The sequence below is a fragment of the Dendropsophus ebraccatus genome, unplaced genomic scaffold (assembly GCF_027789765.1).
Source record: "Dendropsophus ebraccatus isolate aDenEbr1 unplaced genomic scaffold, aDenEbr1.pat pat_scaffold_801_ctg1, whole genome shotgun sequence".
NCBI classification, from domain to species: Eukaryota; Metazoa; Chordata; class Amphibia; order Anura; family Hylidae; genus Dendropsophus; species Dendropsophus ebraccatus.
This window is the reverse complement of record NW_027210400.1, coordinates 13,164-35,297: the sequence shown is the minus strand read 5'-3', so window position 1 is coordinate 35,297 and position 22,134 is coordinate 13,164. Positions and strand designations below refer to the sequence as shown.

Below are 22,134 nucleotides of genomic sequence, written 5' to 3'. Positions count from 1 at the left end.
GAGAAAACCCTTAAAATGAATGTCTATCATTTATGATCATGTTGTAAAAGGCCCCAAAGCTCCTGATTAATCTTTTTTCCATTTATGCCCAACTGTACAGCAGACAGACATCAGGTGAGTTTGGAGCAGGCTAGGGAGCTGAGCTTGCTTCATACCAGGCAGCTGAGGTCACTTTCTGCTCATTTAAGTGTTCTAATGCTGCGATCAATAACTGTGTATTGACTGTGTATTGATTGTGTATTTATACATCTCTTTTATATAGTCCAGTACCGTATTGCTGCCTTGGATGAAACATTTCATGCAGTACATGAGAAGGTATGTAGAAGATCGCCAGTCTAACCACAAAACTGATCGTTCTCAGATCCTTTATAAATAATATAATATAAAATAATATAAATAATGATGGCTCATTGATTATCAATGCAAAATTGCTCCAAATACAGCAAAAGCAATCATGTAGGTCATGTATCAGATGATCAATCAGACACTGAATACAGAATTATTCATCACAACACATGAGCAACTGAAAACATCATTTAGAAATCGCTTCAATGTCATGTTATATGCCTGCTTGTAAGTAGATATTGCATTGCAGGATTATTGCTAATAAATAAAATATTATTGCTAATGATAAAAAATAATAATAATAATATGAACTAAATGTTTTTTAAAAAAAAGCGTTTAATGTGTTTCCTGCTTTCTCTTTCAGTTCCCTGTGATTTATGTCGAGGTAAGAAGTTTATAATTATTACATTCATGTTATTACTTTCTAATAGATAGATGAAAAGATAGTGTAATGATCAATAAATGTAATATAGATATATAGATAAAAAGAAGATAGAGAAATACTTAGGTAGGTGGTTGGTAGGTAGTGTGATGATAGATAGATAGATAGATAGATAGATAGATAGATAGATAGATAGATAGATAGATAGGAGATAGATAGATAGATAGATAGATAGATAGATAGATAGATAGATAGGGATAGATAGATAGATAGATAGATAGATAGATAGATAGATAGGAGATAGGAGATATAGATAGATAGATAGATAGATAGGAGATAGATAGATAGATAGGAGATAGATAGATAGATAGATAGATAGATAGATAGATAGGGGATAGATAGATAGATAGATAGATAGATAGATAGATAGATAGATAGATAGGAGATAGATAGATAGATAGATAGATAGATAGGAGATAGATAGATAGGAGATAGATAGATAGATAGGAGATAGATAGATAGATAGGAGATAGAGATAGATAGATAGATAGATAGATAGATAGATAGATAGATAGGAGATAGATAGATAGATAGGAGATAGATAGATAGATAGATAGATAGATAGATAGATAATAGATAGATAAATAGATAGATAATAGATAGATAATAGATAGATAAATAGATAGATAGATAAATAATAGATAGATAAATAGATAGATAGATAGATAGATAGATAGATAGATAGATAGATAGGAGATAGATAGATAGATAGATAGATAGATAGATAGATAGATAGGAGATAGATCCATTTGCTGCCTTCTTCTATTGTAAAAAAAAAAAAAAAAAACCAAGACCAGAACTGCCGTTGTTGGTGATTGAAACAACAGCTGTTTTTGCCTTAAAATACTGTACTGCATTGAACTCTATGGGGAACAGCGGCCGTGGTTCACACACTGTATTGAACAATAACCTTTGTTCCTGCATTAGCGGACGCAAATAATTGACATGTCAATTATGTGTGACTGTAGGGAACAACGGCCATTGCTCAATACAGTGTGCGAACAATGGCCACTGTTTCCCATAGAGTTCAATGCAGTACATTATTTTAAGGCCATTGTTCCTGCTTGTCCACACAACGTATGGCCGCTCTGACAGCCGCACTGTACATTGCATGGACTTCAATGGTTAAATGAAGTGCAGGCACACCCAAATGTGCTCACAATACAAATAAAATAGATGATGCTCCTGCGGCCGATATGGTAATATGTCAAACAATGGCCGTTGTTTATACACTGTGTGAACATAGCCTAAAACGGCATCTCTTTTTTTTTAGGATCCTCAAAGAAATCGTATAGTCCAATGGCTGGATGTGGAGACAAAGAAAGGAATTGCACAAGAGTCTTTTCTTCTAACCTCTGAGCCTCGATTGGGGACATATAAACTGGTCGCTCAAAGGGGAAAGGGCTCACAGATCGAACAAAGCTTTACTGTGGAGGAATATGGTATATTTCTTATATTATTAATGCATCAGAACATGAATACAATGGGGGTTCTAAGTGCCCTGTTTGAAGGACGCAGTAGTCAAACAGTTAATTTAACCCCTTCAAGACTGAGCCCATTGATGCATGGATGTCCGGGTCAAATCTATGCAATGTTTCCTTCCCCCCTTCTAAGAGCCATAGCGCTTTTATTTTTGGCACCTACCAGGGCTGGCTGGGGTTGTCATTTTTTTGCAAAATTATCTCTAGTTTTTTATAAATATCATAACTGTGTGACAGAAAATTTTTGATAGCTTTTTTATTAATTTTATTCTAATAATGTTATATTTTAATAGATCGGAGAATCCACAGCTACGATATATAACAGGTTTATTTATTTAAAAAATATATTTTTATTTTTATAATGGGCAAGGAGGTAAATTGAACTTTTAACCCCCTGGTTATAAGTTTTTTTTTATACTTTAAAAAAACTTTTTTATATTACACTTTCTAAAACACTTTTCATGTACTGAGCTATGCTATGCCATAGCATAGCATAGATCAGTGTTATTGTCAATCTGTGCATAGAGACTGCCAGACTTTATACATAGAACGCTGATCCGACAGGACGGAGGTAAGTGACTTAACCCCTACCCATCGGTACCAGCAATTGGGACCTCTGCAGCATGGCTGGGGGGGGGGGTCCCGATCACTCAGTGGCAGGAGCTTGTCCTGTCACTGAGAACCTTAAATGTCGGGATAGCTATAGATCACAGCGTTTAAGGGGTTAATAACAGGCAGCTGCAGGATCACAACTGCCGGTCATCATGCTGGGGTCCCCAGACACTGATGTGTGCAGGACTGCTCTCACTGCAGTGGTCCCGCACACATCTACAACCCCTCAGTCAGGAACGTAGATATACATTCCTACTGCACAGGGTATTTGCAGCAGTAATGTATATCTACGTATTGCTGATGTGAAGGGGTTAAAGTCTATAGGACTGCTGAGTAAAGCGAGTACACCTATCTTCTGTAAGGATACATTTATACTGTGATTTAATGCTCTGCCCTCCCAACAGATTTTTTTTTACATGGCGGCAGCATTAAGGTGCCCATATACCCGCATCACTGCGGCATCACTGGTATCAGCAGTATACAATACAAGGCAAGTTGTGATGTGGGTATACAGGCATGTCATCGGTTAGCCATGTAATTAAACCCAGGGGCGAAGCTAGGATTAATTAATTATAGCAAAAAAATTCCCCTCCCAGACAACCTCTGGCAGTGCATCACAAAGAAGAAGGGGCAACTGGAGCAGGGGCACTTGGGGGAGGGGGGGTTAAAATTAAATCTGGGGAAGCTGGGGTGACTGGGACAAGAAAACAGCTGGGGGTGACTGGGCAGGGGGGAAGCTGGGGGTGATTGCACTGCTGCACTGGAGCCGTCGTACCATTGAGGCAGACCACACTCTGCAGGGACCCCACCCCCTGTTGCTTAGGCCCCCATAGCAGCTGCATGGTCTTCCTCCATGGTAGCTTCTCCATTGATTAAACCTGGAGGGGAGAACTGGAGCTGTGCTGCTGGGTGCAGTAAAAATTTAATAGATAAGTATAGTTTAACTGACTTTAGTGCAAGCCTTAAACCTTAGTTGTTATTACCAGCTTTACAGCATTAGATCCGACCATAGAAAATTGCTCGCTATAATATTTGATTTACTATATTTGCAGTGCTACCCAAATATGAGGTGAAGGTGACAATCCCCTCAGTTATTACCATTCTAGAAGAAGAAGTTGAAGTGACAGTATGTGGCAAGTATGTAAGCCTGTAACATAGTCATATCTGACAGCATTTTCACTGTAAACATATTTACTATGGTTTCTTACAGATGCAGGCTAGTATTACACACTTAGGCTATGTTCACACGCTGTATGAGACCGGCTGTTCCGTGACCCGTCCGGGTCTAATTAAAGATCATCCCGGCCGGTACTGCAGTAAAAAAACGCAAAGCGATGTACAAGTTGTACATTCGCTTTAAGTTATGACCACTGGAAGATTTGATGTGGGCATATAGCAAAAATCTCATAATTGCTTCCACGCACCTTTAGCATTATCATAAGGGCTGTTAGCGCTATACAAATAAATATTATTATTACAATTTTTTATGTTAAATTGGGAACCTTGCCTCAATGACACCTTAAAGTGACACTGTCACCCCCTATTTGCATTTTGACTGCTCTCCACAGGTGTAAAGGTTACAGCTTTCATGTTACATGTTAAATGTTAAATGTTTCATGTTAAATGTTACAGCTTTCATTACTTATTTTATATTACACCTCATGATGCTTGTTCTGTTAAAAAGTTGTTTTTAATCACCTGTGGATTGGTATATGTGGGCGGGGCCTCGCCGACTTTGTGCCACATTGCCCCGCCCCTAGCACCACCTAGCACCACCCCCATCTGGGACGTCATCGCTGCATAGACCCCGCCCCCTCAGCAGCCATTGGTATGGTACAATCTAGGGGGTGGGGCCTAGAGCTTTAGGCTGGCCCTTCCAATGGCTGTTGAGTGGGCAGGGCCTATGTGTCGATGACGTCACGATAGGGGCGGTAGGGGTGGAGCGATGTGGCACAAAGGCTGCCCCGCTCACATATACCAATCCACAGGTGATAAAAACGACTTTTTACCAGAACAAGCACCATGAGGTGTGATATAAAATAAGTAATGAAAGCTGTAACATTTACCCTTTACACCTGTGGAGAGCAGTCAAAATGCAAATAGGGGGTGACAGTGTCACTTTAAGTAGTCACCTACTCCTTCTACCCATTGTCTCAGACATGTTTGCATCCAATCTATTCTGCTCAAAGCTGGTTTGATAATGTCCTGGTAGCAGAGAAGGGGTGAAGGTAGACTAGCAGCAGTTAAGACTTGTTATATCTCATCCCATCCTTTGCTATCGCTAATGTCAACAATGTATATAATTGAAGGCAGAATTGAAGATATGTCTTTTTTTATCAGGTACACCTATGGCAAACCAGTTATAGGAAAAATCGATGGCCAAGTCTGCAGAAAGTTCTCAGACGCTTATTCCTCATGTCCCATGGAAGAGAGAAGTGTATGTGAAGACTTTTCCCATCAAGTGAGTGTCTTAGAATATAGGTGTTATGCCAATAGCTGCTGCTGGAAACCTGGGAGAAAGGGGGCAGACAAGTGAGCCCTAATCTTTGGCCCACCCAGCTGTCCCTACTTGCTTGCCTCAGCTACCCTAAGTGGTAGCGGACAACTTGGCAAATGACCCTTCCTATGACACAATTGAATACATAAAATGTAGACAAAAACAAACTAACAAGCCAATAAAGAAGCCAAGAGTCAGAACCAATCAGTGAGCAAAGTACAAAGTCAAAACTACAAGAATAATAAAATAGCCGTAGCAGAGGGTCAGGATAAACAAGATATGATAGACAGGAGGAAATGTTAGCACACTCAAACTGAGACTAATAGCAAGCAATGGAGTCTGGGGTAAAGGACAGTTTGGGGGATGTCAGGTCCTGGTCTAGAGCATCATTGGACCAGCTATACAGACTGACAAGGAAAGGGATGAGTGTCGAAGACAACTGTCCATCATCACTCAGACTAAATTTTATGCAGTCCAGGACAAGGCTAGCAGAATCCCAGACAGATGTGGTGGAAACACCATACAGCAAGTACTGAAATAACAGCAGATTGGTGAAAATGAAATATAGAATTCAACCACTGAATCAAGGCTAAAATTGCTTTCTTAGCTGTATTCTACGAGCAGAGGACTGTGCTGAGGTCTGAATAGGCATGGACATGACAATAGGGCAGGTACAGCATATGTGCCTCCTGCTACTCTAAATTCCAAGGGGTATACTTTTCACCTATCTGTATCAGGCTGTATCTTGCCTCAGGCGGTAGACTGCAGAGTCCCTGAGAGGTGGTCTCATGGAGTGGCTGTAAACAATACTATATTATCTAGCATCGTCTACTAGAATGGCAGTAATTGGTAACTGAATGACTATAATATAGAGGTATACAGGGCACTTTGCTGGTACAGTTCAAGGCCATGTTCACATGGCGTAAGAGACCAGCTGTTCTGTGACTCAGCCGGGTATACAGACTCTGAAAAGATCATCCCGGCCGGTACTGCAGATCTTTCAGCCTGCAGAGTTCTGATGCCGGTGCCCGCATCAGAACTCACCACGGCACACCATGAAGCTTGCGGCCACAGCCGCTCGCTCCATAGTGTGCATTAACAGAGCTTTTTGCGTCCGCTATTCATTGAATAGCGGCCGCAAAAAACTGACATGTCAATTGTTTGCAGCGCCGCTAGGGGTCCGGGCCGGAACCTATACAATGTGTATACGCTCCGGCCGGGACCCCATAGACAGCAAGCCAACGTATTTTTTCGGATTAACTACGGCCGTTGTTGCCGATTGCAAATACGAAAAAATATGTTGTGTGAACATAGCCCTAAGCTGCAAGTTTTCTCCACTCATATATTATGATTTCCAAAGGGGAAGGGGGCACTTCAGTTTTCGCTTTTGGCTCATGAACTCGCCCTGACAGTACATATAGACTATTGGAAATTCCAACCTACCAACTGTTACGTTTTGATCTTTTTTTGCAGACTGACAAAAATGGATGTTACTCACAAGTGGTAAAGACCAAACTTTTCCAGATGAAACGTTCTGGATATGAGATGAAACTCATTGCAACTGCGAAATTAACTGAAGAAGGAACAGGTGAGAGAAAACAAGAGCATAGATAGCATAAAGTAATGAAATGGTGGACACGCAACAGGTATGTAAAGCATTACTGTTTCTGTAGGAGTTGTTCTTACGGGAGAAGGAAAATCAGAGATCAAAAAGACTATTGCTAAAGTATCATTACGACAGTTGGATTCCCACTTTAAGAAGGGCATTCCCTTCTATGGACAGGTGAGATTCCGGCCACAACTGGAGGAATGTGCATATGTACCAATGCTACAGTGTTATCTATTGGTCTTCTCATATATTTGTGCAGATTTTCCTAGAAGATGCCTCCAGCAAACCAATTCCGAATGAGAATGTCACACTTTTTGTAAATCACGATGGCAAAAACTTCACCTATACTACTGGACCTGATGGGACAGCAGATTTTTCTATCGACACCAAGGATTTTCATTCATCATCTATAAGTCTAAGGGTAAGAAGTAGCTGACAAAAAAATATCTGCCAGCATTTTAAATACATCCTATTATTAAAAAAAAAAGATAATCTAAAGATTTATATTTTGTCCATATTTTACTGAATTCACATAGGCCCAATACAAGAGTTCAGATAGGTGCTACAGTCATTCCACATTGTTTCCGGTCTATGAGGACGATTCACAGTCCATACAACATTTCTACTCCCGGACTAAGAGCTATATAAAGATCCAGCCCATATTCAGGACTCTAACCTGTGAAAAAGATGAGACATTTACAGTATTCTATGCTTTAACTCCAGAAGGGGTCGGAAACGTATCTGGCGTTGTGTTCCACCATCTGGTAGGTGTTTATCCATCTATAACTGTTAAAGTGGGGTGAGGTGTAGACATAATTTTAGGATATTATAAGTTATTAGTCCATTATCCTAATCAAGTTTTATGTTTTTTTTTAATTTTTCATTGCATTTTCCAATCTTACCACTAAGCATAAAACTAAGCTGATACTTACTATTCTGTACAGATCAATTTCTAAAAGTTTCCTCCTTATCATCATGGACATTTACTAGAGCTGAAGCTTAGAGATCAGCCTCCTCTCCTGTAGAATGGCCTCTGCACAGGTCACAGAGCATGCATAGAAAACACTCCCTTTCTAGTGAATAGGGTCTGCTCCAAATAAGTAAAGTGCTAAGACCCCACCTTTTTTTGCTACATTCAAGTTATATTTGCTGTACACAGGTGATGGCAAAAGGAGGGATTATCGACTTTGGAACGCATGAGGTGAAAATAACTTCAAACCAAGGTACACTACAGTAATCTATACAAATGTAAGATTCCACTATGACTGTATTGACACTTGGCAATGTTCACATACAGTACAGAGTTAATTTTGGTCAGTATTTTTTACCAAAAAAGTGAAAAACTGTGATGGAAATATTTGCACACTTTCCTTGTGCACATATAGTCAAAAAGTCTCTGCTTTCTAACCCCTTCCCAATACATGACATAGAGTTACGGCAAGGGTCGGGTGAGGGAGGCCGGGCTTTGGGTTACAGTGAAAGTACAACTTGTCCCGCCAAAAAATTGCCCCCATATGGTTCTGTCAGTGGAAAAAGAAAAACATTATGGGTCTTAGAAGAAAAGATATGCCAAAAATGTAAATTCATGGGGGCTGGGATGTGGACCCAATCCTGAGGGCTATATGCTGATGACAGAAAGAATAGAGGTTAGTGGGATACAGGGTTACCCTGCATTCATCTTCTCCAGTCCCTGGGAGGCAAATTCCGAGCATTTGGGATTTCATAAACCCTTACTTATTGTAAATCCGCTCATCTCTTTTGGCTGACAACTATCTGAAGTGTGGTACTTATAGTCATATATTGTCTTATTTACTACAGATTCGCTCGGACAATTCACATTTACTCTTCCTATTAATGTCAACACTGCCCCCTTGGGTAAAGTGCTGGTATACCTTGTGCTGGAAAGTGGTGAGGTTATTGCGGATAGTGTCGAATTCAAAGTACAGAAGTGTTTTACAAACAAGGTAAGATGAGCGATCACTTATCATATAATTGTCCAGTCTTACAAAAACTTGACCGCTTTCTTCCAGAAACAGCACTTCTCCTGTTGACAGTTTGGGTGCGTAGTTTAGTTTCATTGAAGTGAATGTAATGCCACATACAACCTGAGGACAGGGATGGTGCTGTTTTTGCATTAAAGGTTTAGTAAGCATTGCTTATGTACAGTATTCCACTAGAGATCCAGTGTTACAGCCTATGGCTATGTTCTACGGGAACATAGCAGGGAAAATTGTCCATCTCGGTACAATAACAATCATGGTCATTGTTCCCGACTGTGATTATAACAAGACGGATGCCTTTCCCAGCTATGTTCCTGTAGTTAGAACTTAGCCTATTATTAGCTGGATTATAAATGATCTTCTATTCTTGCAGTAAATCCTTTTGTCCTTCAAAAAATAAGCCTTTTTATGGCTCCACCAATGGGAAAGTAACAATGTTAGAGAGCTCAGAAGGCGCAGAGGTCTTTAAGCTAATAAAAAAGCCATGCACCAATTTAGGCCTGTTTATTGTGTTTTTTTTCATTAAACTGCCTGGTGAGCTCATAGTGAGCTATAGTGCACATGTGCATGCGGCCTAGCTGTTTGTTATCTTGTTTTTTATCAGGTGAAGCTTTCCTTCTCTGCCAGCGAGGCTCTTCCCGGATCTCAGGTCGATCTCACCCTCTTCGCTCTGCCGAACTCTCTTTGTGCATTGCGAGCCGTTGATATCAGTGTTTCATTGCTGAAACCCGAGGCTGAGCTGTCAGCAAAGTCGGTACGAAAATGACTGTTCGAAATACATTCAACTGATTTCTTACAAGTCTTCCATCAAATGTGTTCTGGACTTTTGTCTTATTATCCAGGTATATGATCTGCTGCCAGTTACGAGTCTGTCTGGCTATGTTCATGATGGAAACTACTTAGAAGAGGAACGGGAGGATCCTTGCTTAAAGTTGAAACCTATCTTTATGAATGGAGTGTATTATAAACCATCCGCTCCTACCTGGGACACTGACACCTATACCATCTTAAAGGTCAGTACTAATTATGGTTTTTTACAGCCTTTTTACAACATTGTATACCTGGGTACCATTTAAAGAGGGTTTGTCACCACTTCTTGACTGTTTTATGAATGCCCATGTCAGGATCAGCGGGACATAAGCCCACTGTGCCATATGCTCGTCTATCCCTAAGGGCATAGTCTAAGCTTATCCTTCGTTCTGTGCAAAAAAAACTCCCCAAAAAAGGGGTCCTACCTAAACTTAGACTAGACAGTTTACCTTACCTGCCTTACCAATCTCAGACAGCCCCGGCCTCCTGCAGCTTCTGCTGCTGTAACGTCACGTACCCAGCACTGTCTGCTCAACCAATCAGTGACTGGGACAGGACACCAACACCAGGAGCCGGACCATGACGTAACAGGAGGCAGTCCGGGGGTACGGGGAGTCAGGATTTTTTTATTTTCATGGGACTTCTCCTTTAATAAATCCCCCCCACTACATCATGTAGTGCCCCACTATAATGTTCCACTATAACAAACTGTATCAGTTAAATATATTTTTTTTTTTACTTTTGTGTCCTGTTTCCTGTTCTGTGGCAGACATGAAAAAACATTTATTTACCCATTTTTATATATTCATATTTTTTTTTAGAACCTGGGTCTGAAAGTTGCCACGAACACAATGATAAGAATCCCTGTCATCTGCGCAGATTCTGCACCTAGAGTGGCATACATTATTTATGATGACGCTGAAAGTGGTATCTATTTAAAAAAAAAAAAAAAAATAAAAAATATTTCATTTATTTTTTTATTTATACAGCTCACAGCTAGGAACACACATTGGGGGACATGTATCATCGTGCGGTCCGGGGGTCTTCGGTGGAAATTGCCGATTTGCGCAATATTTTATTTGCAAATGGCCGATTTGCGAATAAAATATTCGCAAATCTGCACTTTCCGACGGGTACGCCGGGGGGGGGGGGGGGGGGGCGGGGAGGGGGTGTGAAGTTGACGGAGGACGCGGACTCAGAGTCACCGCGATTCACCATCCGCTCCGCAAAAAGATACGCCGAAAACCTACTCCAGTCCTCAGCTGGCGTAGGTTTTCGGCGGTGCACACCAGAGCGCACAGGATTTATATAGAGGCAGTCCGCCTCTGCATAAATCCCCGTAGTGCCAGAGATGCGGGGACATTTATAAGTCCGGCGTAAAGGGGTTGGCCACTTTATAATAAAATTGCTAAGTGTACAGTTTTAGTAAGTGTACTCAGGGGCGGTCTTGGCATTTCTGGGGCCCCAAGCGAAGTTATGTCTGGGGGCCCCCCCTCGACACGCGTTCCAAAACAATATGTGTGCTCCCCCTCCCATATAGTATATAACACAATAAAACAAACACTTATACTCACCTGGGTCCGGGCGTCTCCTCTTCTCTTCACTCTTGTGGCCGCAGGAAGGGTTTTCTCTGCGATCACAAGAGGCCGCACTCCCCTTGTCCTGGCGCTGATGCTCCAGTGATGTCACTGGAGCGCTGGCACCACAAGGACAAAGCTGCCACTTGTGACCGCAGGGAAAACCCTTCCTGTGGCCACAAGAGTGACTGACAGGAAGGGAGCCAATGTCTCCCGCCCTGTCAGTGCTGCTGTATGTAACTATGAGCGCTTATTATGAGTGCTCATAGTTACAGTTCAGATGGCAGCAGCGAGCGGGGCAGCGGCCCTGTCCAGCGGTCTTGAGCACAAGAGCAGGGCGTGGGGGGCCCTCTGGATGTCGGGGGCCCCAAGCGATCGCTTGGGGTGCTTGGTGCCAAAGACCGCCACTGAGTGTACTCACGGTATATACTGACAGCAGCTCCCTGTGTACCTCATAGAGCTAATATCAGACTCCCCTCCTCCAGGCTGTGCTGCCCTGCTCTTTGGTGTTTTGGTCCATAAGATGGCTGACATGGAGGAGCATGTGACCATGCCCCACCCCTGTGTCCACCATTGAGCCTGTATATGTCTATGGAGGACACAGGGGACAGGGCATGGTCACATGCTCCTCCATGTCGGCCATTTTATGGACTGAAACAAAACAGAGCAGGGCAGCCCAGTCTGGTAAAGGGGAGTCTGATTTTAGCTCTATGAGGTACACAAGGAGCTGCTGTCAGTATATACATTGAGCACACTTACTAATACTTTGTACTGACCTATTTTACTATAAAGTGGCCAACCCCCTTTAATAAATGTCCCCCATTGTGTCCATGGGACACAACCACCCACATTTTACCACGGTTCTATGATGCCTTTTATTGGCCACATGGTTTTAGAGGTCAAACAAATTTCAATCATTCTTAACCAACATGGCTTATGCCATTTGGAACATGTTATATACACCCAGCCTAACTAATAGGGATGGTCCGGTCTGGGTCTCTGCATTGATGGGGCTCTATAGACATTGAGAATCTTGAGTTGGGTAAGTGCATGGGCCTATGGGTATTACTGTACTATACTGTCCTTACAGTGACACTAACAGAAGGTTGGAACTATTTACCCTGCTGCTGCATTCCCATAGTGCACAGGGTGCTGGGGATAAAGTCCTTTATCCTCACTGCCGTTTTCAGGAAATCTTAACTTTATTCCATATGAATAAACATGAATGGTTTGGTGCCCTGGGGGCGGGACTATCTATCTCTGGAGATTGCCTTTGCTAATGCTAGCATCCCTTAATGCCCAGCAACCCCTAAAGGGCATGGTAATGCTGGAATGCAAAGTGGCCCGCCAAGCAAAGGATTAACGGGCTGACAACAAACATGGCAGTACCCAACATGAAGGCAATTACGTCAGTATATTTGATAGACACGCAACCTCAGTACTGGGGGGAACACAAGGTTTCCCCGTTGTCCTTCACACACAGTAATGCATTTTGGGAACCCAAAGCTAAAGTACACCTTCCATGAGGGCAAATTTTGGCATTGCATTTAGAAAACCTGTGATAGTGGGATCTATTGGGGTCATTTTTAACACTGTAGGTACTGCGTTACACTCAAGGCCAAAGCCAAGGCCATATCCATAGCGTGTATTCATATATTATGTGTATTAATATTTTAATTAGGCATACACGCTGCTGACAGACTGAGAGAGCCACAACCAATGAGGGCCACAGGTAAGGCTGCACAGGGCTTTAGGTTTTAAAACGGGTACTCCAGTATGAGAAAATTATTTTTTAAATAAATTTATCACCCCAAGCTATATAACTCACTGTGCTGACTTCATCATGTTTTTGCTGGGTTTACCCCTGACAGGAAGCTGTGTACTTTGTGTCATTGTGGTATTGTCTCCAGCTCCCTGACCAGTTGTGACCGAGCCCCCCTCACCGCACCAGCCTAGCTGTTTTCTTGTTTGCACCATGACGGCGGCCGCATTCCTACATCTTTTTTCCTCCCCTGCCTTTTATGTCGCTAGTCCCGGAGAAGACAGGGGAATAAGGAAAATATTGCACACTCATACAGGGAATGGGATCTTTTTTTTTTTTGTCTTTTTATTTCAGTTTGCTATTTCTTTTAAAGATAATTTAACCTTATGTTAAGTTACAGTAAAAAAGTAACATAAAGCTGTGAGGCCAGATTAAAAATCTTAGTCTCTCTATATGTATTTATTTGTATTATATCATTATATATTATGCAGTAATGGCAGGCATGGCAACGCCCCTAAGATTCTCCTTGGGAGAAAGTGGTGGACTTATTGAAACTGTCCGGAAGTTGTTCCCTGAAACCTGGCTGTGGGATTTGATTGAGATTGAGTAAGTACAGTAGCCACAATAATGCTTAAAGGAGAAGTACGGCCAAAAGTAGCACCACCACCGTGCAGTATATGTGCATTTCCCATTATTAATGTACATTAGGAGTTTGTCTAACTAACATATTAAAAAATAAGTTTTGGCTGGAGTTGTCCTTTAATGACACATAATCTTGACAATCAGGATCATCAGACGTGGGAACACATTAAAATAAAAAAAAAGAAAGAACAGCCGAGTTTTACAACAGCAGGTGGTAAACAGTGAGGACGTTCTTTGTCTGGATGATTGTAATCAATTACAAAAGTTATTCTATACTGTGTGTGCATTGCCATCCAATATCCCATTGACTTCAATGGTGCGCACTATAAAATTGAAATTAAGGACATATTTTTATTATATTTTACAGGTATGAGCATAGCCTTAAAGTGTACTAACTCTAGCTCTGCTGAGTTCTAATGCGGGCGCATCCGTGTGCGCCCTCATCAGAAATCCCCACTGCACACTATGGAGCGTGTGGCCGGAGCCGCTCGCTCCATAGTGTGAACTGACAGGGTTTTCTGTGGCCGCTATTCAATGAACAGCGGCCGCAGAAAACTGACATGTCAGTTTTCTACGGTGCCGCTAGGGATCCTGGCCAGAGCATATACCCTGTGCAACAACAGCCGTGATTAATACGGCACTAACGTTGTGTGAACATGGCCTAATCTTGTATATGGCATTTTTCACTACATTTCTGCTCTGCATGTTTCCACTTAGCTGTCTTTCTTTCTCTCTCTGACTGCGTTGCCAGACTCGCCCCCTTCTATCTCCCTCTTCCCCCCTCAGTAAACAAAAGTCATTGCTAGACTGATTTTCCAGAGTAGAGTTTGGTGCAGAATATGCTTGATAACAGTAGAAGGAAGCCTTTTTGTCTGATAAGATATATTACAAAGTTTCTTATATTCACTACTGATGTATCCAAAGTTTATTGAAATGACAGTGATTAAAGGGAACCTGTCACCCCCCCGTGCCGGGGTGACAGGCTCCCGACCCCCCGTTAGAACCCCCTATACTCACCTAATCCCGCCGGGTCTCGCTTCTGGAGATGGTCACGTCACGGAGATCTCAGCCGCTGCAACCCCGCGCGCGCGCTCCTCAGATGAGTCCAACGCTCATAGAGAATGACGGAGCGCTGGACTCTCCTGTCATTCTCTATGAGTGTTGGACTCATCTGAGGAGCATGCGCGTCGGGCTTCGGGCGCCGATATCTCCGTGACCTGACCATCTCCAGAAGCGGGACCCGGTGGGATCACGTGAGTATAGGGGGCTCTAACGGGGGTCAGGATCCTGTCATCCCGTCACTGCGGGTGACAGGTCCTCTTTAATTTTTCAATCTAGTTTATTAGAGTGAACAGCTCAGATACCTTCCTATACCATTTACTGACACTAAAGTCCCAGTTCCATTTGTAGTCCTGTTTAGTTGGTCTATGGATGCAATATGCAAGGCTGGTCCATTGGCAATGCCATTGCACCTTGCAGAGATGGTGTCATATTGATTAACACACTTTACCATCATTTTTCTTTAGCTCCATTGGACATTCTAATCTGAAACTGACTGTACCAGACACCATCACTACGTGGCAAGTTGGCATGTTCTGCACATCTGAGGAAAATGGCTTTGGCCTTGTACAGCCAACCTCCCTGGTAACTTTCCAGCCTTTCTTCCTGGAGGTTACAGTACCATACTCAGCAATCCGGGGCGAGAAGTTCACTCTGAAGGCCACCGTGTTCAATTACCTCAAGCAAACCATAAGTGTAAGCGACAAGAAAGCCTTATAACCTCACGTCCCACCCCCTCTAACCTTCTCTAACCATGTGCTACTTTCTTTTTTTTTCCTAGATAAACATCAACTTGGAAAAATCTGGTGAGTTCACGGCCAAAAAATTAAGCACTGATGAGGATGATGATGAAGATTACTGCATAGACGCGAATGGCAGTGTGACCGTATCTTGGGAGGTGACACTGACTTCTCTAGGTTAGTGCTCTTCCTTTCTTATATGTTACGCTTGCATAGTTGCCAACATTTGAAAATTTTTTTCCAGGGACACTTTACCATTGACAACAAAGAGTGTGGCTTATTGTGGGTGTGGTCTCAATGGGGTCTAGACTATTGTGGGTGTGGTTTGCAGGGTGTGGCTTGTCACCAGTGGGTTTTTCCCCCACAAATTTCCAGTTATAATTTTACAGTCAGAACAACACAAAAAGACACACCCCACCTCAGAGCAGTATACAGGCTGTGGGCCAGGGATAGCACTCTACCGACTGGCTATATATACTGGTAGTTTGTGCCTATATGATGCAGCTGCACCCCATATCATCATACTACTACCCCTTCCTCTTCCTGCCTCTCCATCATCATACTACTACCCCTTCATCCTCCTGCCCCTCCATCACCATACTACTACCCCTTCATCATCCTGCCCCTCCATCACCATACTACTACCCCCTTTATCATCCTCCTGCCCCTCCATCATCATACTACTACCCCCTTCATCCTCCTGCCTCTTCATCATCATACTACTACCCCTTCATCCTCCTGCCCCTCCAACACCATACTGCTACCCCTTCATCATCCTGCCCCTCCATCACCATACTACTACCCCCTTTATCAACCTCCTGCCCCTCCATCATCATACTACTACCCCCTTCATCCTCCTGCCTCTTCATCATCATACTACTACCCCTTCATCCTCCTGCCCCTCCATCATCATACTACTACCCCTTCATCCTCCTGCCCCTCCAACATCATACTGCTACCCCTTCATCCTCCTGCCCCTCCATCACCATACTACTACCCCCTTTATCATCCTCCTGCCCCTCCATCATCATACTACTACCCCCGTCATCCTCCTGCCTCTCCATCTACATACTACTACCCCTTCATGCTCCTGCCCCTCCACCATTATACTACTACCCCGTTCATCCTCCTGCTCCTCCATCATCATACTACTACCCCCTTCTTCATCCTCCTGCCTCTCCACCATCATACTTCTATCCCTTCATTCTCCTGTCTATCCATCATCATACTACTACCCCTTCATTATCCTCCTGCCCCTTCATCATCATCATACCACTACCCCCTTCATCTGTAATTGAAACAATAAAAGCTATGATCACCCGTATGGTTCCTCTAGTCCCCCAGCCACTTCTCTCCCTGCTCAGCATGAGTGACGTCACTCGCGATGACAGGGGTAGCTGTGGGGGCAGCGGAGCTTCCCGGGACGTGGTTTTTTCCATGGGTTGTTGGGGTTACAGATGAAAACACTGACAAATTGTCGAAAAACCCATATCACTCACCTCTGTTCTCTGCATTTCAGGTGAAGTGAAGTTTACAATAAGTGCCCAGACTCTTCCTGGAGGAGGTGTCTGTGGCAATGAGATCGTGAATCCGGTACAAGGCAGAAAGGACACAGTTATCAAATCTATTTTAGTTGAGGTGAGTACGACAGAAGGACTAAGGTATTATCTATCAACCTAATCTGTTCTATAACATGCAGGTGGATGGAGAGATTATATGTGTTCCCTGTTTTGAACAGGGTAAGAAAGTGACCAAGCAAATAATAAGATAAATGAATAAATAATAAAAAGGATAATTCACATTTACTTCTTTTCCTGGAATGTCCCTGTAAATGTGGCGCTTGCCTACTGTTTAGTGTAAATGTGGTAACAAAAATATGTATGTGTGTGTGTGTGTGTGTGTGTGTACAAACAAATGTAAAAACACACAATCTGCAGGATAAATTGAATAAAATGTTTTACATAAAATTATGTTACAAGTAACAATGTATTCACTTAAAGGAGAAGTCCGGCCAAAATTAATTTTTGATATGTTGTTACTTATGAAAAGTTATACAATTTCTAATGTACATTAATTATGGGAAATGCACATATACTGCTAATTCCCTTAATTTAGTAGATCAGGAAGTGTTAGAATTCTCTCTGAAGAAGTGACGTCACGACCCAGGGTGTAATTCCTATGGAGTGTCCAGCAGGGGGGCGCTCTCTATATAGAAGTCTATGGGACTTTATTGTTTCTATGGGTTTCTATCTAATGTAATGTAATGTAATGTAGTGTACAGTGTGCTTTATTGAATGAATACATCTATGGAATACTTTGGGGAGCAAGTGTCCCTGCTCCCCAAAGTATTGCATAAATGTATTAATTCAATACATTCGGATATCACAGTAAGCCCGCCGATCCGCCGCATTTCCGCCGATCCGCCGCACGCCGATCCGCTGCATTCCCGCCGATCCGGACCATATACATTGAACTACAGCTCCCATCATCTGCTTCTAGTATGAACAGGTGATGGGAGCTGTAGCTGGGTAATGGATATGACATGCCGCCGGGCGCAGGGGGGAGCCGCTCAGTACACAGGAGCGCTCCCCCTCCTCCTCCTCCTTCCGGGATAACTTCCGCCTATACCAATGCTGAGTCCCTGCCTGGCCGCCGCTCTCCGCTCTCCCCCCCATACATACCGGCTCCCGATGCATCCTGGTGTCCGCGCTGATGCCGGGAGCCGGTATATGAGAGCGGAGAGCGGCGGCCAGGCAGGGACTCAGCATTGGTATAGGCGGAAGTTATCCCGGAAGGAGGAGGAGGAGGGGGGAGCGCTCCTGTGTACTGAGCGGCTCCCCCCTGCGCCCGGCGGCATGTCATATCCATTACCCAGCTACAGCTCCCATCACCTGTTCATACTAGAAGCAGATGATGGGAGCTGTAGTTCAATGTATATGGTCCGGATCGGCGGGAATGCAGCGGATCGGCGTGCGGCGGATCGGCGGAAATGCGGCGGATCGGCGGGCTTACTGTGATATCCGAATGTATTGAATTAATACATTTATGCAATACTTTGGGGAGCAGGGACACTTGCTCCCCAAAGTATTCCATAGATGTATTCATTCAATAAAGCACACTGTACATAACATTACATTACATTACATAGAAACCCATAGAAACAATAAAGTCCCATAGACTTCTATATAGAGAGCGCCCCCTGCTGGACACTCCATAGGAATTACACCCTGGGTCGTGACGTCACTTCTTCAGAGAGAATTCTAACACTTCCTGATCTACTAAATTAAGGGAAATAGCAGTATATGTGCATTTCCCATAATTAATGTACATTAGAAATTTGTATAACTTTTCATAAGTAACAACATATCAAAAATTAATTTTGGCCGGACTTCTCCTTTAACTATTTCTTTTGTTTTGTTATTATTTGCAGCCTGAGGGTGTGGAAAAAGAAGAAACCCAGAGCACTATGATTTGTGGAAAAGGTAAATTGTTTGTGGGTGCAGACCTGTTATGTTGTGAATAGAATTTTAGGTAACCGCATAATCAGTATTGATTTACTATCCCCTGAAGAAGCAAAAAGGCGAAATGTGCCGGTGCTTCACTGTGTGTTATTCATTTGTTTACTTGACTGAAAGCTTCACTAATATGTTTCTATGTTGCAAGCTAATTGTTCTAATACTCTTGATGTTATCTGTGTTATTATGATATTTAGGATATGTTCACACTACATTTGTTTTCAGACGTATTTTTGGCGAACCGTCATTTTAAGGTGAAAATACATTCCTTTGTTGCCTCAAAATGACTGGCATCAATGTCCTGTGAACATAGCCTTAGGCCTTATCCACACGTTTAGTGATTTTTTTGGACCGTATATTATGTCTGCAATCGTCATCCGTGGTCTGCAAAAGATATGCCTGTATTCCATCGGTAGTACAATCCCTATTTTGGCGGAACCACAAAAATGGGAAGGCTAAATGAGAAATTTAAATTAAGGAGGTATGTATTTTTTGCGGACGTTACAGACATAAACACTTCTATTGGTTATTTTTTCCACATTTATGGTCCACTCTAAGACATGTCCTATTTTTTTGGGGGGGGAACTGATTGAAGATCCGTAAAACTACAGATAGTATTAATAGCCCAATAAAGAGCAATGGGGTTCTGAATTTCTGCAATTACGAACAAATTTACATAACGTGTGAATAAGGCCTTAGACTTGTTTGTTATACTAGATCTATGGAGTTTATATAGAGTTCTTTATTATTATTTATGATTTTTGGATGTATTTTGACTCAATTTTTGCGTGTGGTGTGTTTGAGTAATATATTGTAGTAGTACTACTACTATGTATCAAAATACTTCTCATGTGCCTTTGTTTTCTCTCTCTCAGATTCTTCTATTTTTTCTTTGGGTCCATCTCCTCTTTCTTTTTATTCTTCCTATACTTATTGGGTATGGAATATAAAGTGCTATATGTAAAGTTAATAAAAAGTTTTATATGTAAAGTTATACAAAGTGATATAGTGAGTTTAGTAGTATAAAAGAAATATAACAATATGAAAAGTGATATACGGTAAATAGAAATAAAAAGCTATATGATATGTAAAGTAAAAGATATAAAAGAACATAACTTTTACCACATCTTATACTCAGGTGATGATATTTCTGAGCAGATTTCACTGAAGCTTCCAGAAAAAGTGGTGGAAGGTTCTCCTCGCGCTTACTTCTCTGTTATCGGTAAGTAAAGCCTACAAAACACAGCATACATTTTTACATTATAACACATTGATAGAGCAGCCATGCTATTGTATGACGGACATTTGGAATCACAAAGAGCAATGTATAGCTAATGGCAGACACCAAGCCAACAACTGTGACACTCATACATTTTTACATTATAACACATTGATAGAGCAGCCATGCTATTGTATGACGGACATTTGGAATCACAAAGAGCAATGTATAGCTAATGGCAGACACCAAGCCAACAACTGTGACACTCATATTGGAATGATAGATCTTAAAGTGTCACTGTCGTGAATTTTTTTTTTGCAGAAATCAATAGTCCAGGCGATTTTAAGAAACTTTGTAATTGGGTTTATTATCCGAAAAATGCATTTTTATCATGAAAAAGCAGTTTGAAACTCTCCCCCCTGTCTTCATTGTTCTCCTATGGAGAGAGCTAAAGAAAGACCAAAACAGGACAACAAAGAGTTAATCTACAAATCCCTCACCCGTTATCTGTTCTGACCATCACCAGTGACCTGTCTGAGCTCGGATTACAGCTGTCACCCAGCTCTGTGCCTGTAATCCTCTGTTATCTGCTTTCTGCTGCCGGCTAACACTCCCTCCTTCCTCCTCCCCCCTCCCCTCTCCCTAGAGCAGACAGGGTACGTCTCCTGCAACAAGTCACAATTTTCAGATTTTTCAGAGTGGATGAAAAAGAGGAAGGAGGGGGGGACCTGGGAAAAGGCTTTTTACATGCAGATAATGGCAGATTTGGCTAATAAACCCAATTACAAAGTTTCTTAAAATCGCCTGGACTATTGATTTCTGCAAAAAAAAAAAAAAAATACGACAGTGACTCTTTAAGGCTATGTTCACAATGTTTTTCAGCAGCCGTTATTCGATACTGAAAACCACAGCTGTTATTTTGAGTATCGAATAACGGACATTGTTTAACGACACTATGGTGGCCATCATTATAATGACGGCCCGCTGTTACATTATTCAAGTTTGGGTTGGACATAGCCGCCCTTTTGGGTGTGTCTATTTTAAAGTCCCTTTCAATATTGTGGATATTATGGTGAAAGGACAGTGAAGAGAAAATCAGCGTGTGAATAACGTAAAATAACAGACGCTGTTTGCTCAATAATGGCCACAAATAATGACATGAACATTAATTTGGGGGCCGCTGTTATTTATATATTGTGTGAACTGACAGCCATTGTTTCCATAGACTTTAATGGAAGTCATCAAAGACTGATAACAATGGTACTATTTTACAGTGTGGGGAAACACGGCCTAAAAATGGCTTTTAAAACTACTATTAGCACTAAATAAGTGGACATATTGCTCATTTTGTGGACGTGTTTCTCCTTCATAGCCATAAAGTGATAATGGATGCAATATTTAGAAGAATTTATTTAGTGAAAAGGGCTATCCAGATTAGAAATTCATTTATTCTAGAAACAGCGCCACTCTTGTCCTCAGTCAGCGTGTGGTACTGCAGCTTAGTTCCATTGATATGAATAAATGAATAGAGCTGAATTGTAATACCTCAAACACTTAGAGGACAGAACAAATAATTTATGAATTTTGTTGACATGACTAATTATAATTATTAATTTGTTGTTGTTTTTTAGGGGATGTCATGGGAACATCAATGCAGAATTTGGGCAATCTCCTGCAGCTGCCATTTGGATGTGGGGAGCAAAACATGGTTCTGTTCACACTCCTAACATTTATATTTTGGAGTATCTCAATAAAACAGAACCAGCTTACCCCAGCGATAAAAGCCAAAGCCCTGAGCTACCTGAGCACTGGTAAGAGATCTGC

The 22,134-nt window shown here is 42.1% G+C and overlaps 1 protein-coding gene across 1 annotated transcript in view; it reads left to right on the top strand.

Annotated features, from left to right (window-relative positions):
• Positions 1-258: 258 nt before the first annotated feature.
• The window catches only part of LOC138780000 (alpha-2-macroglobulin-like), a gene marked incomplete at its 5' end in the record, with an annotated part of 34,769 nt that continues 12,893 nt past the window's right edge, over positions 259-22,134 (top strand). Inside the window, 24 exon segments of the mRNA XM_069956664.1 lie at positions 259-315; positions 710-730; positions 2,061-2,229; positions 3,933-4,017; positions 5,221-5,341; positions 6,851-6,965; positions 7,051-7,160; positions 7,246-7,407; positions 7,523-7,750; positions 8,146-8,209; positions 8,805-8,950; positions 9,591-9,740; positions 9,829-9,999; positions 10,618-10,723; positions 13,055-13,105; positions 13,627-13,741; positions 15,304-15,532; positions 15,618-15,753; positions 17,096-17,214; positions 19,007-19,058; positions 20,230-20,313; positions 21,942-22,027; positions 22,030-22,068; positions 22,070-22,121. Coding sequence (XP_069812765.1) covers positions 259-315; positions 710-730; positions 2,061-2,229; positions 3,933-4,017; positions 5,221-5,341; positions 6,851-6,965; positions 7,051-7,160; positions 7,246-7,407; positions 7,523-7,750; positions 8,146-8,209; positions 8,805-8,950; positions 9,591-9,740; positions 9,829-9,999; positions 10,618-10,723; positions 13,055-13,105; positions 13,627-13,741; positions 15,304-15,532; positions 15,618-15,753; positions 17,096-17,214; positions 19,007-19,058; positions 20,230-20,313; positions 21,942-22,027; positions 22,030-22,068; positions 22,070-22,121 — 2,668 coding nt within the window.